General features: G+C 49.9%; 1 protein-coding gene across 2 annotated transcripts in view; it reads right to left on the bottom strand.

The window, feature by feature from the left end:
• The window catches only part of MYLK (myosin light chain kinase), a 146,583-nt gene extending 139,849 nt beyond the window's left edge, over positions 1-6,734 (bottom strand). For both annotated transcript variants that reach the window (XM_075317006.1, XM_075317007.1), the window contains exons 1-2: positions 6,651-6,734; positions 6,277-6,351 (exon numbers count right to left, since the gene is read on the bottom strand). In XM_075317006.1, the coding sequence (XP_075173121.1) occupies positions 6,277-6,322 (46 nt within the window). In that variant the 5' untranslated portion in view covers positions 6,323-6,351; positions 6,651-6,734. The remainder of the gene's footprint in view (positions 1-6,276; positions 6,352-6,650) is intronic.
• Between the last annotated feature and the right edge of the window lie 17,704 nt (positions 6,735-24,438).

Genomic DNA, 24,438 nt, shown 5'->3' with positions numbered 1-24,438 from the left:
GGGGGGATTTTGGCCCACTCTTCTTCCAGTCTCTTCCACAGGACATCACTAGTCTCTCACACTGCTCTGGGGGTATTTTGGCCCACTCTTCTTCCAGTCTCTTCCACAGGACATCACTAGCCTCTCACACTGCTCTGGGGGGATTTTGGTCCACTCTTCTTCCAGTCTCTTCCACAGGACATCACTAGTCTCTCACACTGCTCTGGGGGGATTTTGGCCCACTCTTCTTCCAGTCTCTTCTACAGGACATCACTAGTCTCTCACACTGCTCTGGGGGGATTTTGGTCCACTCTTCTTCCAGTCTCTCCACAGGACATCACTAGCCTCTCACACTGCTCTGGGGGGATTTTGGTCCACTCTTCTTCCAGTCTCTTCTACAGGACATCACTAGTCTCTCACACTGCTCTGGGGGGATTTTGGTCCACTCTTCTTCCAGTCTCTCCACAGGACATCACTAGCCTCTCACACTGCTCTGGGGGGATTTTGGTCCACTCTTCTTCCAGTCTCTTCCACAGGACATCACTAGTCTCTCACACTGCTCTGGGGGGATTTTGGTCCACTCTTCTTCCAGTCTCTTCCACAGGACATCACTAGTCTCTCACACTGCTCTGGGGGGATTTTGGCCCACTCTTCCTCCAGTCTCTTCCACAGGACATCACTAGTCTTTCATACTGCTCTGGGGGGATTTTGGTCCACTCTTCTTCCAGTCTCCTCCACAGGACATCACTAGTCCCTCACACTGCTCTGGGGGGATTTTGGCCCACTCTTCTTCCAGTCTCTTCCACAGGACATCACTAGTCTCTCACACTGCTCTGGAGGGATTTTGGCCCACTCTTCCTCCAGTCTCTCCACAGGACATCACTAGCCTCTCACACTGCTCTGGGGGGATTTTGGCCCACTCTTCCTCCAGTCTCTCCACAGGACATCACTAGCCTCTCACACTGCTCTGGGGGGATTTTGGCCCACTCTTCTTCCAGTCTCTTTCACAGGACATCACTAGTCTCTCACACTGCTCTGGGGGGATTTTGGCCCACTCTTCTTCCAGTCTCTTCCACAGGACATCACTAGTCTCTCACACTGCTCTGGAGGGATTTTGGTCCACTCTTCTTCCAGTCTCTCCACAGGACATCACTAGCCTCTCACACTGCTCTGGGGGGATTTTGGCCCACTCTTCCTCCAGTCTCTCCACAGGACATCACTAGCCTCTCACACTGCTCTGGGGGGATTTTGGCCCACTCTTCCTCCAGTCTCTCCACAGGACATCACTAGCCTCTCACACTGCTCTGGGGGGATTTTGGCCCACTCTTCTTCCAGTCTCCTCCACAGGACATCACTAGTCCCTCACACTGCTCTGGGGGGATTTTGGCCCACTCTTCTTCCAGTCTCTTCCACAGGACATCACTAGTCCCTCACACTGCTCTGGGGGGATTTTGGCCCACTCTTCTTCCAGTCTCTCAACAGGACATCACTAGTCCCTCACACTGCTCTGGGGGGATTTTGGACCACTCTTCTTCCAGCCTCTTCCACAGGACATCACTAGTCTCTCACACTGCTCTGGGGGGATTTTGGACCACTCTTCTTCCAGCCTCTTCCACAGGACATCACTAGTCTCTCACACTGCTATGGGGGGATTTTGGACCACTCTTCTTCCAGCCTCTTCCACAGGACATCACTAGTCTCTCACACTGCTCTGGGGGGATTTTGGTCCACTCTTCTTCCAGTCTCTTCCACAGGACATCACTAGCCTCTCACACTGCTCTGGTGGGATTTTGGTCCACTCTTCTTCCAGTCTCTTCCACAGGACATCACTAGTCCCTCACACTGCTCTGGGGGGATTTTGGCCCACTCTTCTTCCAGTCTCTTCCACAGGACATCACTAGCCTCTCACACTGCCCTGGGGGGATTTTGGCCCACTCTTCTTCCAGTCTCTTCCACAGGACATCACTAGCCTCTCACACTGCTCTGGGGGGATTTTGGCCCACTCTTCTTCCAGTCTCTTCCACAGGACATCACTAGTCTCTCACACTGCTCTGGGGCTATTTTGGCCCACTCTTCTTCCAGTCTCTTCCACAGGACATCACTAGCCTCTCACACTGCTCTGGGGGGATTTTGGTCCACTCTTCTTCCAGTCTCTTCCACAGGACATCACTAGTCTCTCACACTGCTCTGGGGGGATTTTGGCCCACTCTTCTTCCAGTCTCTTCTACAGGACATCACTAGTCTCTCACACTGCTCTGGGGGGATTTTGGTCCACTCTTCTTCCAGTCTCTCCACAGGACATCACTAGTCTCTCTCACACTGCTCTGGGGGGATTTTGGTCCACTCTTCTTCCAGTCTCTCCACAGGACATCACTAGCCTCTCACACTGCTCTGGGGGGATTTTGGTCCACTCTTCTTCCAGTCTCTTCTACAGGACATCACTAGTCTCTCACACTGCTCTGGGGGGATTTTGGTCCACTCGTCTTCCAGTCTCTCCACAGGACATCACTAGCCTCTCACACTGCTCTGGGGGGATTTTGGTCCACTCTTCTTCCAGTCTCTTCCACAGGACATCACTAGTCTCTCACACTGCTCTGGGGGGATTTTGGCCCACTCTTCCTCCAGTCTCTTCCACAGGACATCACTAGTCTCTCACACTGCTCTGGGGGGATTTTGGTCCACTCTTCTTCCAGTCTCTTCCACAGGACATCACTAGTCTCTCACACTGCTCTGGGGGGATTTTGGCCCACTCTTCCTCCAGTCTCTTCCACTGGACATCACTAGTCTTTCATACTGCTCTGGGGGGATTTTGGTCCACTCTTCTTCCAGTCTCCTCCACAGGACATCACTAGTCTCTCACACTGCTCTGGAGGGATTTTGGCCCACTCTTCCTCCAGTCTCTCCACAGGACATCACTAGCCTCTCACACTGCTCTGGGGGGATTTTGGCCCACTCTTCCTCCAGTCTCTCCACAGGACATCACTAGCCTCTCACACTGCTCTGGGGGGATTTTGGCCCACTCTTCTTCCAGTCTCTTTCACAGGACATCACTAGTCTCTCACACTGCTCTGGGGGGATTTTGGCCCACTCTTCTTCCAGTCTCTTCCACAGGACATCACTAGTCTCTCACACTGCTCTGGAGGGATTTTGGTCCACTCTTCTTCCAGTCTCTCCACAGGACATCACTAGCCTCTCACACTGCTCTGGGGGGATTTTGGCCCACTCTTCCTCCAGTCTCTCCACAGGACATCACTAGCCTCTCACACTGCTCTGGGGGGATTTTGGCCCACTCTTCTTCCAGTCTCTTTCACAGGACATCACTAGTCTCTCACACTGCTCTGGGGGGATTTTGGCCCACTCTTCTTCCAGTCTCTTCCACAGGACATCACTAGCCTCTCACACTGCTCTGGGGGGGATTTTGGCCCACTCTTCCTCCAGTCTCTTCCACAGGACATCACTAGCCTCTCACACTGCTCTGGGGGGATTTTGGCCCACTCTTCTTCCAGTCTCTTCCACAGGACAGCACTAGTCTCTCACACTGCTCTGGAGGGATTTTGGCCCACTCTTCTTCTAGTCTCTTCCACAGGACATCACTAGTCTCTCACACTGCTCTGGGGGGATTTTGGCCCACTCTTCCTCCAGTCTCTCCACAGGACATCACTAGCCTCTCACACTGCTCTGGGGGGATTTTGGCCCACTCTTCTTCCAGTCTCTTCCACAGGACATCACTAGTCTCTCACACTGCTCTGGGGGGATTTTGGCCCACTCTTCTTCCAGTCTCTTCCACAGGACATCACTAGCCTCTCACACTGCTCTGGGGGGATTTTGGCCCACTCTTCTTCCAGTCTCTTCCACAGGACATCACTAGTCTCTCACACTGCTCTGGTGTGATTTTGGCCCACTCTTCATCCAGTCTCTTCCACAGGACATCACCAGGCTCTCACACGGCTCTGGTGGGATTTCGGCCCACTCTTCTTCCAGTCTCTTCCACAGGACATCACTAGTCTCTCACACGGCTCTGGTGGGATTTTGGTCCACTCTTCATCCAGTCTCTTCCACAGGACATCACTAGTCTCTCACACTACTCTGGGGGGATTTTGGTCCACTCTTCTTCCAGTCTCTTCCACAGTTCTTTGACTGTTGTGGTTTCTTGGCCATAACTTTGTCACCAAGGATTTTCCGGAGAGTTTCAATTGGGTTTAGATCAGGACTCTGGGCTGTGGCTATTTAATTGTGTCCTGGATCTGCTTTCCCTGCTTTCCTGTGTGACAGGGAGAATTGTCCTGCATGAATATTGCTGCTGATTGAGTGATGGGCACAAGTAAGGAGCCGTGTGTTGTGAAGAAGGTTCTGATCCACACTTGTATCACTCTGCCATGTATCTGTATGAGAGGTCCAACTCCTGCTGCAGAAACGATTCTCCAAACCATGACCCTTCCTCCACCGCCTGTCACTGACTTCTTAACACACTTTGGGCTCAGTGTTTCCCCAGTTTGTCGATGAACATAATGTTTCCCATCAGACCCAAATAAATTAAACTTGCTTTCATCACTAAAATAACCTGTGGCCACTTCACTGTCCACACAACATGCTCCTCACCAAAGGGGAGTCTAGCTTTGTGATGCTTTCTGCTAATGAGAGGTTTAGTCACTGCAGAGTGGGCTTTTAGTCCAAATGCTCTTACACGTTGTGACCCTGTATGACGAGACAGATCCTTACCCTGTTCAGTGCTGAATATCTGGCAATTCCAGCTGCAGTGTGGAACAATTCCCCATGGAGAGTCTCTGCATTATCCTGTCCTCTCTATGGAGAGACTCCGCATTATCCCGTCTTCTCTATGAAGATTCTCCGCATTATCCTGTCCTGTGTTGCTTTTGCCTTTCGAGGGCACTCAGCCTTCTTGGAGGACTTGAAAGAGTTTGTGATATTGTAAAGATGCAATATTCTGGAAATCACAGACTTGGAATGACCAACTTCTCTTGCTATAGCCTGCTTTACACCATACGATCCAGCATACAATATCGTATGCGAACGTACCTGCCCCCATCGTATGTGCGGCACATTCAATTTGTTGAACGCGTCGCACAAAAGATTAACCCTCGTCACACGTACTTACCCGTCCATACGACCTCGATGTGGGCGGTGAACATCCACTTCCTGGAGTGGGAGGGATGTTCGGCGTCACATTGACGTCACATGGCAGCCGGCCAATAGAAGCGGAGGGGCGCAGATGAGCGGGACGTAAACATCCCGCCCACCTCCTTCCTTCCGCATAGCCGGCGGGAGCCGCGGGACGCAGGTAAGCTGCTGTTCATCATTCCCGGGGTGTCACACACTGCGATGTGTGCAACCCCGGGTACGATGAACAACCTGACGTTCAATTTTTAGGAATTGAACGACGTGCATGCAATCAACGTTTTACCGTTCAATCGCAATCGCACGTAGCTGTTACATGCTACAATTTAACTTACGATGCTGGATGTGCGTCACTTACGACGTGACCCCGCCCACACATTGTAAGATATATTGTAGCGTGTAAAGTGCCCTTACGGCTGATCGGGTCACCCCTTTGACCCTTATCTGGACAACCTGCTGCTGGAAGGTTTCAGTCACTTTAGAACGGCAAAGTCAGTGGAAACTGGAAAGTTTGGCGCCAGTTACATAGGATTTATCAGATAATGAAAGATATTAGCACCTGTTGCAGATTATCACCAATAACCTGCAGGGATCTGAAAGTGTTCTCTAATTGTGATCCGTGTCCTCTAATTGTGATCCGTGTCCTCTAATTGTGATCCGTGTCCTCTAATTGTGATCCGTGTCCTCTAATTGTGATCCGTGTTCTCTAACTGTGTTCCATGTTCTCTAATTGTGATTAGTGATTGTATTCTCTAACTGATCCGGGGTCTTTACATTTATCTCATTTACATTTTTATTTGCTTTACAATAAGTTCAATTTATGAAATAAGCGGAAAATCCTGCGAGTTTCCTCATGTGAGGAGAGAATCACAGAGGGCGACACAAGGAGCGCAGCATTTAGGAGACTGTGTTGCTCTCATTCTCCTCTCCAGTGTATATATACAGTGTCTCCTCTTTCTATACCTCTGCAGTATATACAGTATGTATGTATATATATATATAGATACACTGTATATGTGTAATATTTTCACGCAGATTCTACAAGTCACTGTCTGTGCTGATATTTTTGTTCGCCCCCGTTATTCGCAGAGCGGGGGAGGGGGAATGTCACCTTAATTTCTGCGGCAATCTTATTGCTTGCGCCCTCAGGGGGTCACTTACTTTCTGACAAGGTGGTGGGTGCAGCGTTACTTTTGGGTTTCTTCATTTTCTTGATCCCGGTGTTTCCTGAAGTATCTGTAAGAAGATGAGACATAAGGTGAAAGTTATGGGTATCGATGGGGAGTCGGGTGACGCCGTCTGACGGCCGGGAGATCAGCGTAATCCCGCAGACGGACATCACAGGCATCCATGTCACTCTGGGACAACCCAAACCTCGCGCCTGAGACACAGACATATCTCTGCTTGATGTCAGTGAATAGCAGGAAATGTGTCCACACTAGGAGATGTTAAATTTTACTTTTGGAGCATCTAATATGAAGCCTCTAGATTGAAGGAGGACCCCATGGACGTGCGGAGCAGAGGACGCCGCTCACCTTCCACTGTCACGTTACAGCTGCAGTCCGCTCTTCCCGCGCAGTTCTCAGCAGCACATCTGTACTGTCCTCCATCCTCCGGGAACGTCTTCTCAATGGTGAGTGAACACAGCGGCCCTGCAAGAAGAAGGAGAAGTCAGCACCGCGGGGCCCCTGCAAGAAGAAGGAGAAGTCAGCACCGCGGGGCCCCTGCAAGAAGAAGGAGAAGTCAGCACCGCGGGGCCCCTGCAAGAAGAAGGAGAAGTCAGCACCGCGGGGCCCCTGCAAGAAGAAGGAGAAGTCAGCACCGCGTGGCCCCTGCAAGAAGAAGGAGAAGTCAGCACCGCGGGGCCCCTGCAAGAAGAAGGAGAAGTCAGCACCGCGTGGCCCCTGCAAGAAGAAGGAGAAGTCAGCACCGCGGGGCCCCTGCAAGAAGAAGGAGAAGTCAGCACCGCGGGGCCCCTGCAAGAAGAAGGAGAAGTCAGCACCGCGTGGCCCCTGCAAGAAGAAGGAGAAGTCAGCACCGCGTGGCCCCTGCAAGAAGAAGGAGAAGTCAGCACCGCGTGGCCCCTGCAAGAAGAAGGAGAAGTCAGCACCGCGGGGCCCCTGCAAGAAGAAGGAGAAGTCAGCACCGCGTGGCCCCTGCAAGAAGAAGGAGAAGTCAGCACCGCGGGGCCCCTGCAAGAAGAAGGAGAAGTCAGCACCGCGTGGCCCCTGCAAGAAGAAGGAGAAGTCAGCACCGCGGGGCCCCTGCAAGAAGAAGGAGAAGTCAGCACCGCGTGGCCCCTGCAAGAAGAAGGAAAAGTCAGCACCGCGGGGCCCCTGCAAGAAGAAGGAGAAGTCAGCACCGCGTAGCCCCTGCAAGAAGAAGGAGAAGTCAGCACCGCGGGGCCCCTGCAAGAAGAAGGAGAAGTCAGCACCGCGGGGCCCCTGCAAGAAGAAGGAAAAGTCAGCACCGCGGGGCCCCTGCAAGAAGAAGGAGAAGTCAGCACCGCGAGGCCCCTGCAAGAAGAAGGAGAAGTCAGCACCGCGTGGCCCCTGCAAGAAGAAGGAGAAGTCAGCACCGCGAGGCCCCTGCAAGAAGAATGGGAAGTCAGCACCGCGAGGCCCCTGCAAGAAGAAGGAGAAGTCAGCACCGCGAGGCCCCTGCAAGAAGAATGGGAAGTCAGCACCGCGAGGCCCCTGCAAGAAGAAGGAGAAGTCAGCACCGCGGGGCCCCTGCAAGAAGAAGGAGAAGTCAGCACCGCGGGGCCCCTGCAAGAAGAAGGAGAAGTCAGCACCGCGTGGCCCCTGCAAGAAGAAGGGGAAGTCAGCACCGCGGGGCCCCTGCAAGAAGAAGGAGAAGTCAGCACCGCGAGGCCCCTGCAAGAAGAAGGAGAAGTCAGCACCGCGGGGCCCCTGCAAGAAGAAGGAGAAGTCAGCACCGCGAGGCCCTGTAAGGAGTGGCAAGGAAACCCCGCCACAGGTCACACAGAGAGCCTCATACCCCAGGACACTGGCCACATCACACAGGATTAGATACACAACTCAGCAGACAGTATCACACAGGAGAGGATTAGATACATGGCTAAGCAGACAGTAGCACACAGGAGAGTATTAGATACACAGCTCAGCAGACAGTATCACACAGGAGAGGATTAGATACACGGCTCAGCAGACAGTATCACACAGGAGAGGATTAGATACACAGCTCAGCAGACAGTATCACACAGGAGAGGATTAGATACACGGCTCAGCAGACAGTATCACACAGGAGAGGATTAGATACACGGCTCAGCAGACAGTATCACACAGGAGAGGATTAGATACACATCTCAGCAGACAGTATCACATAGGATTAGATACACGGCTCAGCAGACAGTATCACACAGGAGAGGATTAGATACACATCTCAGCAGACAGTATCACATAGGATTAGATACACAACTCAGCAGACAGTATCACACAGGAGAGGATTAGATACATGGCTAAGCAGACAGTAGCACACAGGAGAGTATTAGATACACAGCTCAGCAGACAGTATCACACAGGAGAGGATTAGATACACGGCTCAGCAGACAGTATCACACAGGAGAGGATTAGATACACGGCTCAGCAGACAGTATCACACAGGAGAGGATTAGATACACATCTCAGCAGACAGTATCACATAGGATTAGATACACAGCTCAGCAGACAGTATCACACAGAAGAGAATTAGATACACTGCTCAGCAGACAGTATCACACAGGAGAGGATTAGATACACAGCTCGGCAGACAGTATCACACAGGAGAGTATTAGATACACAGCTCAGCAGACAGTATCACACAGGAGAGGATTAGATACACAGCTCAGCAGACAGTATCACACAGGAGAGTATTAGATACACAGCTCAGCAGACACTATCACACAGGAGAGGATTAGATACACAGCGCAGCAGACACTATCACACAGGATAGGATTATATACACGGCTCAGCAGACAGTATCACACAGGAAAGTATTAGATACACAGCTCAGCAGACAGTATCACACAGGAGAGGATTAGATACACAGCTCAGCAGACGGTATCACACAGGAGAGGATTAGATACACAGCTCAGCAGACGGTATCACACAGGAGAGGATTAGATACACAGCTCAGCAGACGGTATCAGACAGGATAGGATTAGATACACAGCTCAGCAGACAGTATAACACAGGAAAGGATTAGATACACAGCTCAGCAGACAGTATCACACAGGAGAGGATTAGATACACAGCTCAACAGACAGTATCACACAGGAGAGGATTAGATACACACCTCAGCAGACAGTATCACACAGGAGAGGATTAGATACACAGCTCAGCAGACAGTATCACACAGGATAGGATTATATACACAGCTCAGCAGACACTATCACACAGGAGAGGATTAGCTACACAGCGCAGCAGACAGTATCACACAGGAGAGGATTAGATACACAGCTCAGCAGACAGTATCACACAGGATAGGATTATATACACAGCTCAGCAGACAGTATCACACAGGAGAGGATTAGATACACAGCTCAGCAGACGGTATCAGACAGGATAAGATTAGATACACGGCTGAGATTACAGCTGTGTTTGGAAACAGCAGGCTGGGAGTTGTAGTTCTATGCTTAGTAATAGCAGGGTTACCCCATCAGACGTGCAGCTGTGCGGATTCTGGCACCGGAACCAGTAATTAGCCAGGACCCGGACAGCAGATAAGGATCGGGTCTCAGCCTTTCATGTTGGGCCGGAGTCCAGATCTGATAATCATCTGGTATTTCCTCCACAAGGACCGCGCCGACCACAGACAGAAACCCCCGAAGGGAAGGATCATGTAATAAACCCTGTGCAACCACAACCAAGGAAGCGGCTCCGAACCTGACCCTGTATCTGCAGAGCCTGGGCCTGTATCTGTAGCCTGCGCCTGTATCTGCAGAGCCTGGGCCTGTATCTGCAGAGCCTGGGCCTGTATCTGCAGAGCCTGCGCCTGTATCTGCAGAGCCTGCGCCTGTATCTGCAGAGCCTGCGGCTGTATCTGCAGAGCCTGTGCCTGTATCTGCAGAGCCTGAGCCTGTATCTGCAGAGCCTGCGCCTGTATCTGCAGAGCCTGCGCCTGTATCTGCAGAGCCTGCGCCTGTATCTGCAGAGCCTGCGCCTGTATCTGCAGAGCCTGGGCCTGTATCTGTAGCCTGCGCCTGTATCTGCAGAGCCTGGGCCTGTATCTGCAGAGCCTGGGCCTGTATCTGCAGAGCCTGGGCCTGTATCTGCAGAGCCTGCGCCTGTATCTGCAGAGCCTGCGCCTGTATCTGCAGAGCCTGAGCCTGTATCTGCAGAGCCTGCGCCTGTATCTGCAGAGCCTGCGCCTGTATCTGCAGAGCCTGCGCCTGTATCTGCAGAGCCTGCGGCTGTATCTGCAGAGCCTGTGCCTGTATCTGCAGAGCCTGCGGCTGTATCTGCAGAGCCTGGCCCTGTATCTGCAGAGCCTGCGCCTGTCTCTGGAGACCCTGGCAGCTAGCCCCTGGTCCACACAGCTAGGCGCCTGCGGAGGGTTACAGGGGGCGCAGATGGTGTAAGAGGCGCGGGCTCAGGATCCCGGTCGCAGGAAGACTGATATATAATAATCATAAACCACAGAAAAGTATGAGTGTACAGATACTATATGGCCCATGCACCGCCCATCCCCACCGCATCCACCACAATGCACAGAAGTATCACAATCTGTGTGAATAAACAACTCACTGGAAGTGGATTACACACCAGAGTGCAGATAACGCCACAGTGCAGATAACGCCACAGTGCAGATAACGCCACAGTGCAGATAACGCCACAGTGCAGATAACGCCACAGTGCAGATAACGCCACAGTGCAGATAACGCCACAGTGCAGATAACGGCAGATAACGCCACAGTGCAGATAACGGCAGATAACGCCACAGTGCAGATAACGCCACAGTGCAGATAACGCCACAGTGCAGATAACGGCAGATAACGCCACAGTGCAGATAACGGCAGATAACGCCACAGTGCAGATAACGCCACAGTGCAGATAACGCCACAGTGCAGATAACACCACAGTGCAGATAACGGCAGATAACGCCACAGTGCAGATAACGCCACAGTGCAGATAACGGCACAGTGCAGATAACACCACAGTGCAGATAACGCCACAGTGCAGATAACGCCACAGTGCAGATAACGGCACAGTGCAGATAACGCCACAGTGCAGATAACACCACAGTGCAGATAACGCCACAGTGCAGATAACGCCACAGTGCAGATAACGCCACAGTGCAGATAACGGCAGATAACGCCACAGTGCAGATAACGCCACAGTGCAGATAACACCACAGTGCAGATAACGCCACAGTGCAGATAACGGCACAGTGCAGATAACGCCACAGTGCAGATAACACCACAGTGCAGATAACACCAGAGTGCAGATAACACCACAGTGCAGATAACGCCACAGTGCAGATAACGCCACAGTGCAGATAACGCCACAGTGCAGATAACGCCACAGTGCAGATAACGCCACAGTGCAGATAACGCCACAGTGCAGATAACGGCAGATAACGCCACAGTGCAGATAACGCCACAGTGCAGATAACACCAGAGTGCAGATAACACCACAGTGCAGATAACGCCACAGTGCAGATAACGCCACAGTGCAGATAACGCCACAGTGCAGATAACGCCACAGTGCAGATAACACCACAGTGCAGATAACGCCACAGTGCAGATAACGCCACAGTGCAGATAACGCCACAGTGCAGATAACGCCACAGTGCAGATAACGCCACAGTGCAGATAACGCCACAGTGCAGATAACGGCACAGTGCAGATAACGCCACAGTGCAGATAACACCACAGTGCAGATAACGCCACAGTGCAGATAACGCCACAGTGCAGATAACACCACAGTGCAGATAACGGCAGATAACGCCACAGTGCAGATAACGCCACAGTGCAGATAACGCCACAGTGCAGATAACGCCACAGTGCAGATAACGCCACAGTGCAGATAACGCCACAGTGCAGATAACACCACAGTGCAGATAACACCACAGTGCAGATAACGGCACAGTGCAGATAACGCCACAGTGCAGATAACGCCACAGTGCAGATAACGCCACAGTGCAGATAACGGCAGATAACGCCACAGTGCAGATAACGGCAGATAACGCCACAGTGCAGATAACGCCACAGTGCAGATAACGGCAGATAACGCCACAGTGCAGATAACGCCACAGTGCAGATAACGCCACAGTGCAGATAACGCCACAGTGCAGATAACGCCACAGTGCAGATAACGGCAGATAACGCCACAGTGCAGATAACGCCACAGTGCAGATAACGCCACAGTGCAGATAACGCCACAGTGCAGATAACGCCACAGTGCAGATAACGGCAGATAACGCCACAGTGCAGATAAGCCACAGTCCAGATAACGCCACAGTGCAGATAACGCCACAGTGCAGATAACGCCACAGTGCAGATAACGGCAGATAACGCCACAGTGCAGATAACGCCACAGTGCAGATAACACCACAGTGCAGATAACACCACAGTGCAGATAACGGCACAGTGCAGATAACGCCACAGTGCAGATAACGGCACAGTGCAGATAACGCCACAGTGCAGATAATGCCACAGTGCAGATAACGGCAGATAACACCACAGTGCAGATAACGGCACAGTGCAGATAACGCCACAGTGCAGATAACGGCAGATAACACCACAGTGCAGATAACGGCACAGTGCAGATAACGCCACAGTGCAGATAACGCCACAGTGCAGATAACGCCACAGTGCAGATAACGGCAGATAACGCCACAGTGCAGATAACGGCAGATAACGCCACAGTGCAGATAACGCCACAGTGCAGATAACGCCACAGTGCAGATAACGCCACAGTGCAGATAACGCCACAGTGCAGATAACGCCACAGTGCAGATAACGGCAGATAACGCCACAGTGCAGATAACGCCACAGTGCAGATAACGCCACAGTGCAGATAACGCCACAGTGCAGATAACGCCACAGTGCAGATAACGGCAGATAACGCCACAGTGCAGATAAGCCACAGTCCAGATAACGCCACAGTGCAGATAACGCCACAGTGCAGATAACGCCACAGTGCAGATAACGGCAGATAACGCCACAGTGCAGATAACGCCACAGTGCAGATAACACCACAGTGCAGATAACACCACAGTGCAGATAACGGCACAGTGCAGATAACGCCACAGTGCAGATAATGCCACAGTGCAGATAACGGCAGATAACACCACAGTGCAGATAACGGCACAGTGCAGATAACGCCACAGTGCAGATAACGGCACAGTGCAGATAACGCCACAGTGCAGATAATGCCACAGTGCAGATAACGGCAGATAACGCCACAGTGCAGATAACGGCAGATAACGCCACAGTGCAGATAACGCCACAGTGCAGATAACGCCACAGTCCAGATAACGCCACAGTGCAGATAACGCCACAGTGCAGATAACGCCACAGTGCAGATAACGCCACAGTGCAGATAACGCCACAGTGCAGATAACGGCAGATAACACCACAGTGCAGATAACACCACAGTCCAGATAACGCCACAGTGCAGATAACGCCACAGTGCAGATAACGCCACAGTGCAGATAACGGCAGATAACGCCACAGTGCAGATAACGCCACAGTCCAGATAACGCCACAGTGCAGATAACGCCACAGTGCAGATAACGGCACAGTGCAGATAACGCCACAGTCCAGATAACGCCACAGTGCAGATAACGGCACAGTGCAGATAACGCCACAGTGCAGATAACGCCACAGTGCAGATAACGCCACAGTGCAGATAACGCCACAGTGCAGATAACGCCACAGTCCAGATAACGCCACAGTGCAGATAACGGCACAGTGCAGATAACGGCACAGTGCAGATAACACCACAGTCCAGATAACGCCACAGTGCAGATAACGGCACAGTGCAGATAACGGCACAGTGCAGATAACGCCACAGTCCAGATAACGCCACAGTGCAGATAACGCCACAGTGCAGATAACGGCACAGTGCAGATAACACCACAGTGCAGATAACGCCACAGTCCAGATAACGCCACAGTGCAGATAACACCACAGTGCAGATAACACCACAGTGCAGATAACGCCACAGTGCAGATAACACCACAGTGCAGATAACGCCACAGTGCAGATAACGCCACAGTGCAGATAACGCCACAGTGCAGATAACGCCACAGTGCAGATAACGGCAGATAACGCCACAGTGCAGATAACGCCACAGTGCAGATAACGCCACAGTGCAGATAACGCCACAGTGCAGATAACACCACAGTGCAGATAACGCCACAGTGCAGATAACGCCACAGTGCAGATAACACCACAGTGCAGATAACGCCACAGTCCAGATAACGCCACAGTCCAGATAACGCCACAGTGCAGATAACACCACAGTGCAGATAACACCACAGTGCAGATAACGCCACAGTGCAGATAACGCCACAGTGCAGATAACGCCACAGTGCAGATAACGGCAGATAACGGCACAGTGCAGATAACGCCACAGTCCAGATAACGCCACAGTCCAGATAACGCCACAGTGCAGATAACGCCACAGTGCAGATAACGCCACAGTGCAGATAACGCCACAGTGCAGATAACGCCACAGTGCAGATAACGGCAGATAATGCCACAGTGCAGATAACGCCACAGTGCAGATAACGGCAGATAACGGCACAGTGCAGATAACGCCACAGTCCAGATAACGCCACAGTCCAGATAACGCCACAGTGCAGATAACGCCACAGTGCAGATAACGCCACAGTGCAGATAACGGCACAGTGCAGATAACGCCACAGTGCAGATAACGGCAGATAACGCCACAGTGCAGATAACGCCACACGGCAGATAACGGCAGATAACGCCACAGTGCAGATAACGGCACAGTGCAGATAACGCCACAGTGCAGATAACACCACAGTGCAGATAACGCCACAGTGCAGATAACGCCACAGTCCAGATACCGCCACAGTGCAGATAACGCCACAGTGCAGATAACGCCACACGGCAGATAACGGCAGATAACGCCACAGTGCAGATAACGCCACAGTGCAGATAACGCCACAGTGCAGATAACGGCACAGTGCAGATAACGCCACAGTGCAGATAACGCCACAGTGCAGATAACGGCAGATAACGCCACAGTGCAGATAATGGCACAGTGCAGATAACGCCACAGTGCAGATAACGGCAGATAACGCCACAGTGCAGATAACGCCACACGGCAGATAACGGCACAGTGCAGATAACGGCACAGTGCAGATAACACCACAGTGCAGATAACGCCACAGTGCAGATAACGCCACAGTCCAGATACCGCCACAGTGCAGATAACGCCACAGTGCAGATAACGCCACAGTGCAGATAACGCCACAGTCCAGATAACGCCACAGTCCAGATAACGCCACAGTGCAGATAACACCACAGTGCAGATAACACCACAGTGCAGATAACGCCACAGTGCAGATAACGCCACAGTGCAGATAACGCCACAGTGCAGATAACGGCAGATAACGCCACAGTGCAGATAATGGCACAGTGCAGATAACGCCACAGTGCAGATAACGGCAGATAACGCCACAGTGCAGATAACGCCACACGGCAGATAACGGCAGATAACGCCACAGTGCAGATAACGGCACAGTGCAGATAACGCCACAGTCCAGATAACGCCACAGTCCAGATAACGCCACAGTGCAGATAACGCCACAGTGCAGATAACGCCACAGTGCAGATAACGCCACAGTGCAGATAACGGCAGATAATGCCACAGTGCAGATAATGGCACAGTGCAGATAACGCCACAGTGCAGATAACGGCAGATAACGCCACAGTGCAGATAACGCCACACGGCAGATAACGGCAGATAACGCCACAGTGCAGATAACGGCACAGTGCAGATAACGCCACAGTGCAGATAACACCACAGTGCAGATAACGCCACAGTGCAGATAACGCCACAGTCCTGATACCGCCACAGTGCAGATAACGCCACAGTGCAGATAACGCCACACGGCAGATAACGGCAGATAACGCCACAGTGCAGATAACGCCACAGTGCAGATAACGGCACAGTGCAGATAACGCCACAGTGCAGATAACGGCACAGTGCAGATAACGCCACAGTGCAGATAACGGCACAGTGCAGATAACGCCACAGTGCAGATAACGCCACAGTGCAGATAACGCCACAGTGCAGATAACGCCACAGTGCAGATAACGCCACAGTCCAGATACCGCCACAGTGCAGATAACGGCACAGTGCAGATAACGCCACACGGCAGATAACGGCAGATAACGCTACAGTGCAGATAACGCCACAGTGCAGATAACGGCAGATAACGCCACAGTGCAGATAACGCCACAGTGCAGATAACGCCACAGTGCAGATAACGCCACAGTGCAGATAACGCCACACGGCAGATAACGGCAGATAACGCCACAGTGCAGATAACGCCACAGTGCAGATAACGCCACAGTGCAGATAACGCCACAGTGCAGATAACGGCAGATAACGCCACAGTGCAGATAACGCCACAGTGCAGATAACGGCAGATAACGCCACAGTGCAGATAACGCCACAGTGCAGATAACGCCAGAACAAACACATGGAGATCATTTCAAATTATTTTTTTATTGAAAAATAATAAAAAATCAAATTCCTTTTTTTTTTTTCTTAAATTGTATAGTGGAGCTTCAACATCGGAGGGAAGGAATTACATCTACACTTTATATATAAATAGGAACATAAATACACAAGCACAAGTTATTAAACATGGAAAATTAATGGAAAGAAATATTTTTTGCTAAAAAAGTGTATGTTGAATATTAGAGCTGTATTGTACAAATAGCAAGTACAGCAGGTGGATGGCATAACCGGGGCTGATCACTAATGGGCACTGTGATTCCAGGAATGTTTCCTTTACACGATACTGATTTCCATGGCTGATCCATCTTATGCACTAATATAAATGCAGACTCCATATCTGATTCTCTGCACACGGTGGACGATACTGTGCAGTTACATCAGCGGGGACAGGCCGGGGTTTCTGATATGGAAGTCGCTATCTGTACAATACAGCTCTAATACCACACACTCCTCTGCAAAAAGATTTCTTTCCATTAATTTTCCATGTATAATAATTTATGTATTTATATTCCTATTTATATATAAATTATAGACTGTAATTCTTGAGCTCCACTATAAAAGAAAAAAAAGAAATTTGAATTTTTAGTATTTTTCAATAAAAAAATTATTTTACATTATAACTCACAATGTACAGAAGTATGTGCCCCCCACCAAAGTCAGGGGCCGCTCTGTCCTCCAACTACATCTGTAGGGACCGCAACGCCTTACAAATATCCAAAAAATGCTAAAATGTTACTAGTCCCAGCATACAAAGAAACAGATTGCATATCGCAACGTTTCGGCCAACGCAGGGCCTTTATCAGCCAAAAACATTACATATAGTCACATCACAATACTAGGTGCTGTATATGGCGGTATGATTGCAGATCGCTCCCATCCACCCTCACATAGAACCGGCCTCTGTAGTCACATCACAATACTAGGTGCTGTATATGGCGGTATGATTGTACATCGCTCTCATCCACCCTCACACAGGACCGGCCTCTGTAGTCACATCACAATACTAGGTGCTGTATATGGCAGTATGATTGTACATCGCTCCCATCCACCCTCACACAGGACCGGCCTCTGTAGTCACATCACAATACTAGGTGCTGTATATGGCGGTATGATTGCAGATCGCTCCCATCCACCCTCACACAGGAACGGCCTCTGTAGTCACATCACAATACTAGGTGCTGTATATGGCGGTATGATTGTACATCGCTCCCATCCACCCTCACACAGGACCGGCCTCTGTAGTCACATCACAATACTAGGTGCTGTATATGGCGGTATGATTGCAGATCGCTCCCATCCACCCTCACACAGGAACGGCCTCTGTAGTCACATCACAATACTAGGTGCTGTATATGGCGGTATGATTGTACATCACTCTCATCCACCCTCACACAGGACCGGCCTCTGTAGTCACATCACAATACTAGGTGCTGTATATGGCAGTATGATTGTACATCGCTCCCATCCACCCTCACACAGGACCGGCCTCTGTAGTCACATCACAATACTAGGTGCTGTATATGGCAGTATGATTGTACATCGCTCCCATCCACCCTCACACAGGACCGGCCTCTGTAGTCACATCACAATACTAGGTGCTGTATATGGCGGTATGATTACAGATCGCTCCCATCCACCCTCACACAGGACCGGCCTCTGTAGTCACATCACAATACTAGGTGCTGTATATGGCAGTATGATTACAGATCGCTCCCATCCACCCTCACATAGGACCGGCCTCTGTAGTCACATCACAATACTAGGTGCTGTATATGGCGGTATGATTACAGATTGCTCCCATCCACCCTCACACAGGACCAGCCTCTGTAGTCACATCACAATACTAGGTGCTGTATATGGCGGTATGATTACAGATTGCTCCCATCCACCCTCACACAGGACCGGCCTCTGTAGTCACATCACAATACTAGGTGCTGTATATGGCAGTATGATTACAGATCGCTCCCATCCACCCTCACACAGGAACGGCCTCTGTAGTCACATCACAATACTAGGTGCTGTATATGGCGGTATGATTGCAGATCGCTCCCATCCACCCTCACACAGGACCGGCCTCTGTAGTCACATCACAATACTAGGTGCTGTATATGGCGGTATGATTACAGATCGCTCCCATCCACCCTCACACAGGACCGGCCTCTGTAGTCACATCACAATACTAGGTGCTGTATATGGCAGTATGATTACAGATCGCTCCCATCCACCCTCACACAGGAACGGCCTCTGTAGTCATCACAATACTAGGTGCTGTATATGGCGGTATGATTGCAGATTGCTCCCATCCACCCTCACACAGGACTCATCCTGTCAGGAGGATTTATGACTCATTACAAAATCTGAGGAGTCTGCTCCAGAGACTGAAGGCACAGGCCTCTAATCCTACATGGATATTGGGACAATAAAACGCTCACACCACTAATTAAAGCTAATTAAGGATTCCCTCTCTAAGCTCAGTGTTTGTTTATTTATATGTCCTTTTATTCTGCCATCCCTCTGCTCTGTTTGTGTATATATTTGTGTTTCTTCAGATATTTTGTCATACCATGCCTCATGAAGGGACCTGAGAAGTCTGGAAATCCTGCTTTATAACATCATCATATTTTATTTCAGTCGCCATTAAAAGGTATCACAACTGCAAAATTATAATTTTGTTTCTCTCACTGAGAGCAATCAATCATTTTTCAACTGGATAACACGGCACCAAAACCTTTTTCTTTCTCCTCACCGTGTTACATTACTGGATGGAAGAGGAATATAACTGTCTAAGGCCCTGTGCGCACTTACCGGATTTTGCCGCGGATTTTCCGCGGATTTGCTGCATGTTTCGCTGCAGAAAATGTTCATAACATCTCTGCAGTGAATCACCAGCAAATCCTATGGAGAAAAAAAATCCTGTGCGCACTGGGCGGAATTTGACAGCTGCATGTTGTGCTGCGGGATTCCCGCAGCAAAAACAAGTGCATGTCACTTCTTTTCCGCAGGTAGCTGCGGGATTTCACTCCATTGACTCCAATGTTAATCATGAAATCCCGCAGGGAATAACGCAGGCAGCAAATTCTGTGCGGTTCACTGCGTTTTCCTGCGTTATTCCCTGCGGTATTTCGCGGTTTACCTCCGGTAATGTACATCGCTTGTCTGCGGTTTTGCAGGGAAGTGATGTCATTACAGGAAGAGGAAGCGGAGCAGAGAGTAAACACACACATATCACACACACACACATCACAGACACACACATCACAGACACACACATCACAGACACACACACACACACAGACACATCACACACACACACATCACACACACATACACACACACACACACACACACACATCACACACACACACATCACACACACACACACACACACATCACACACACATACACACACACACATCACACACACACACATCACACACACACACACACACATCACACACACACATCACACACACACATCACACACACATCACACACACATACACACACACACACACACATCACAGACACAGAACACATCACACACACATCACACACACACACATCACACACACATGCACACACACACACACACACACACACACACATCACAGACACAGAACACATCACACACACATCACACACACATCACACACACACACACACACACATCACAGACACAGAACACATCACACACACACACACACACACACATCACACACACACACACATCACACACACACACACACACACATCACAGACACAGAACACATCACACACACACACACACACCTCACAGACACAGAACACATCACACACACACACACATCACAGACACAGAACACATCACACACACATCACACACACACACACACATGACACACACACACACACACATCACACACACACACATCACACACACACATCACACACACATCACAGACACAGAACACATCACACACACACACATCACACACACACACATCATAGACACAGAACACATCACACACACACACATCACACACACACACACACACACCACAGACACATCACACACACACACATCACACACACACACACACATCACACACACATCACACACACACACACACACACATCACAGACACAGAACACATCACACACACACACATCACACACACACACATCACAGACACAGAACACATCACACACACACATCACACACACACACACACATCACACACACACACACATCACAGACACAGAACACATCACACACACACACACACACATCACACACAGACACACATCACACACACATCACACACACACACACACATCACACACACACACACATCACACACACACACACACATCACACACACACACACATCACACACACACACACACATCACAGACACACACACACATCACAGACACAGAACACATCACACACACACACACACACATCACAGACACAGAACACATCACACACACACACACACACATCACAGACACAGAACACATCACACACACACACACACATCACACACAGACACACATCACACACACATCACACACACACACATCACACACACACACACACATCACACACACACACACACATCACACACACACACACATCACACACACACACACACACACACACACACACACACACACACATCACACACACACACACACATCACAGACACACACACACATCACAGACACAGAACACATCACACACACACACACACACATCACAGACACAGAACACATCACACACACACACACACCTCACAGACACAGAACACATCACACACACACACACATCACAGACACAGAACACATCACACACACATCACACACACACACACACATGACACACACACACACACACATCACACACACACACATCACACACACACATCACACACACATCACAGACACAGAACACATCACACACACACACATCACACACACACACATCATAGACACAGAACACATCACACACACACACATCACACACACACACACACACACATCACACACACACACACACACACACACACACACCACAGACACATCACACACACACACATCACACACACACACACACATCACACACACATCACACACACACACACACACACACACATCACAGACACAGAACACATCACACACACACACACACACATCACACACACACACATCACAGACACAGAACACATCACACACACACACACACACACATCACACACAGACACACATCACACACACATCACACACACACACATCACACACACACACACATCACACACACACACACACACATCACACACACACACACACATCACACACACACACACACATCACACACACACACACATCACACACACACACACATCACAGACACACACACACATCACAGACACAGAACACATCACACACACACACACACACATCACAGACACAGAACACATCACACACACACACACACATCACAGACACAGAACACATCACACACACATCACAGACACAGAACACATCACACATACACACATACATCACAGACACAGAACACATCACACACACACACACACACATCACAGACACAGAACACATCACACACACACATCACAGACACAGAACACATCACACACACACACACATCACAGACACAGAACACATCTCACACACACACACACACACATCACAGACACAGAACACATCACACACACACACACACACACATCACAGACACAGAACACATCACACACACACACACATCACATCACACACAGACACACATCACACACACACACACACACATCACAGACACAGAACACATCACACATACACACACATCACAGACACAGAACACATCACACACACACACATCACAGACACAGAACACATCACACACACACATCACAGACACACACACACATCACAGACACAGAACACATCACACACACACACACATCACAGACACAACACATCACACACACACACATCACAGACACAGAACACATCACACACAGACACACATCACAGACACAGAACACATCACACACACACACACACACACACACACACATCACAGACACAGAACACATCACACACACACACACATCACAGACACAGAACACATCACACACATCACAGATACAGAACACATCACACACACACACACATCACAGACACAGAACACATCACACACACACACACACACATCACAGACACAGAACACATCACACACACACACACATCACAGACACAGAACACATCACACACACACACATCACAGACACAGAACACATCACACACACATCACAGACATAGAACACATCACACACACACACATCACAGACACAGAACACATCACACACACACACATCACAGACACAGAACACATCACACACACATCACAGACATAGAACACATCACACACACACACACACACACACACACACAGACACATCACAGACATAGAACACATCACACACAGACACACATCACAGACACAGAACACATCACACACACACACACACATCACAGACACAGAACACATCACACACACACACACATCACAGACACAGAACACATCACACACACATCACAGATACAGAACACATCACACACAGACACACATCACAGACACAGAACACATCACACACACACACACACATCACAGACACAGAACACATCACACACACACACACATCACAGATACAGAACACATCACACACAGACACACATCACAGAACACATCACACACACACACACATCACAGACACAGAACACATCACACACACACACACATCACAGACACAGAACACATCACACACACACACACATCACAGAACACATCACACACACACACACATCACAGACACAGAACACATCACACACACACACACATCACAGACACAGAACACATCACACACACACACACACATCACAGACACAGAACACATCACACACACACACACATCACAGACATAGAACACATCACACACACACACACATCACAGACACAGAACACATCACACACACATCACAGACACAGAACACATCACACACACACACACATCACAGACACAGAACACATCACACACACACACACATCACAGACATAGAACACATCACACACACACACACACATCACAGACATAGAACACATCACACACAGACACACATCACAGACATAGAACACATCACACACAGACACACATCACAGACATAGAACACATCACACACACACACACACACACATCACAGACACAGAACACATCACACACACACACACACACACATCACAGACACAGAACACATCACACACACACACACACATCCCAGATACAGAACACATCACACACAGACACACATCACAGACACAGAACACATCACACACACACACACATCACAGACACAGAACACATCACACACACACACACACATCACACACATCACACACACACATCACACACACACATCACAGACACAGAACACATCACACACACACACACATCACAGATACAGAACACATCACACACAGACACACATCACAGACACAGAACACATCACACACACACACACATCACAGAACACATCA

This window comes from Anomaloglossus baeobatrachus, chromosome 7 (assembly GCF_048569485.1).
Source record: "Anomaloglossus baeobatrachus isolate aAnoBae1 chromosome 7, aAnoBae1.hap1, whole genome shotgun sequence".
NCBI classification, from domain to species: Eukaryota; Metazoa; Chordata; class Amphibia; order Anura; family Aromobatidae; genus Anomaloglossus; species Anomaloglossus baeobatrachus.
Note: the sequence above shows the minus strand (reverse complement) of the source record. Positions and strands in the feature narration are given on the sequence as shown.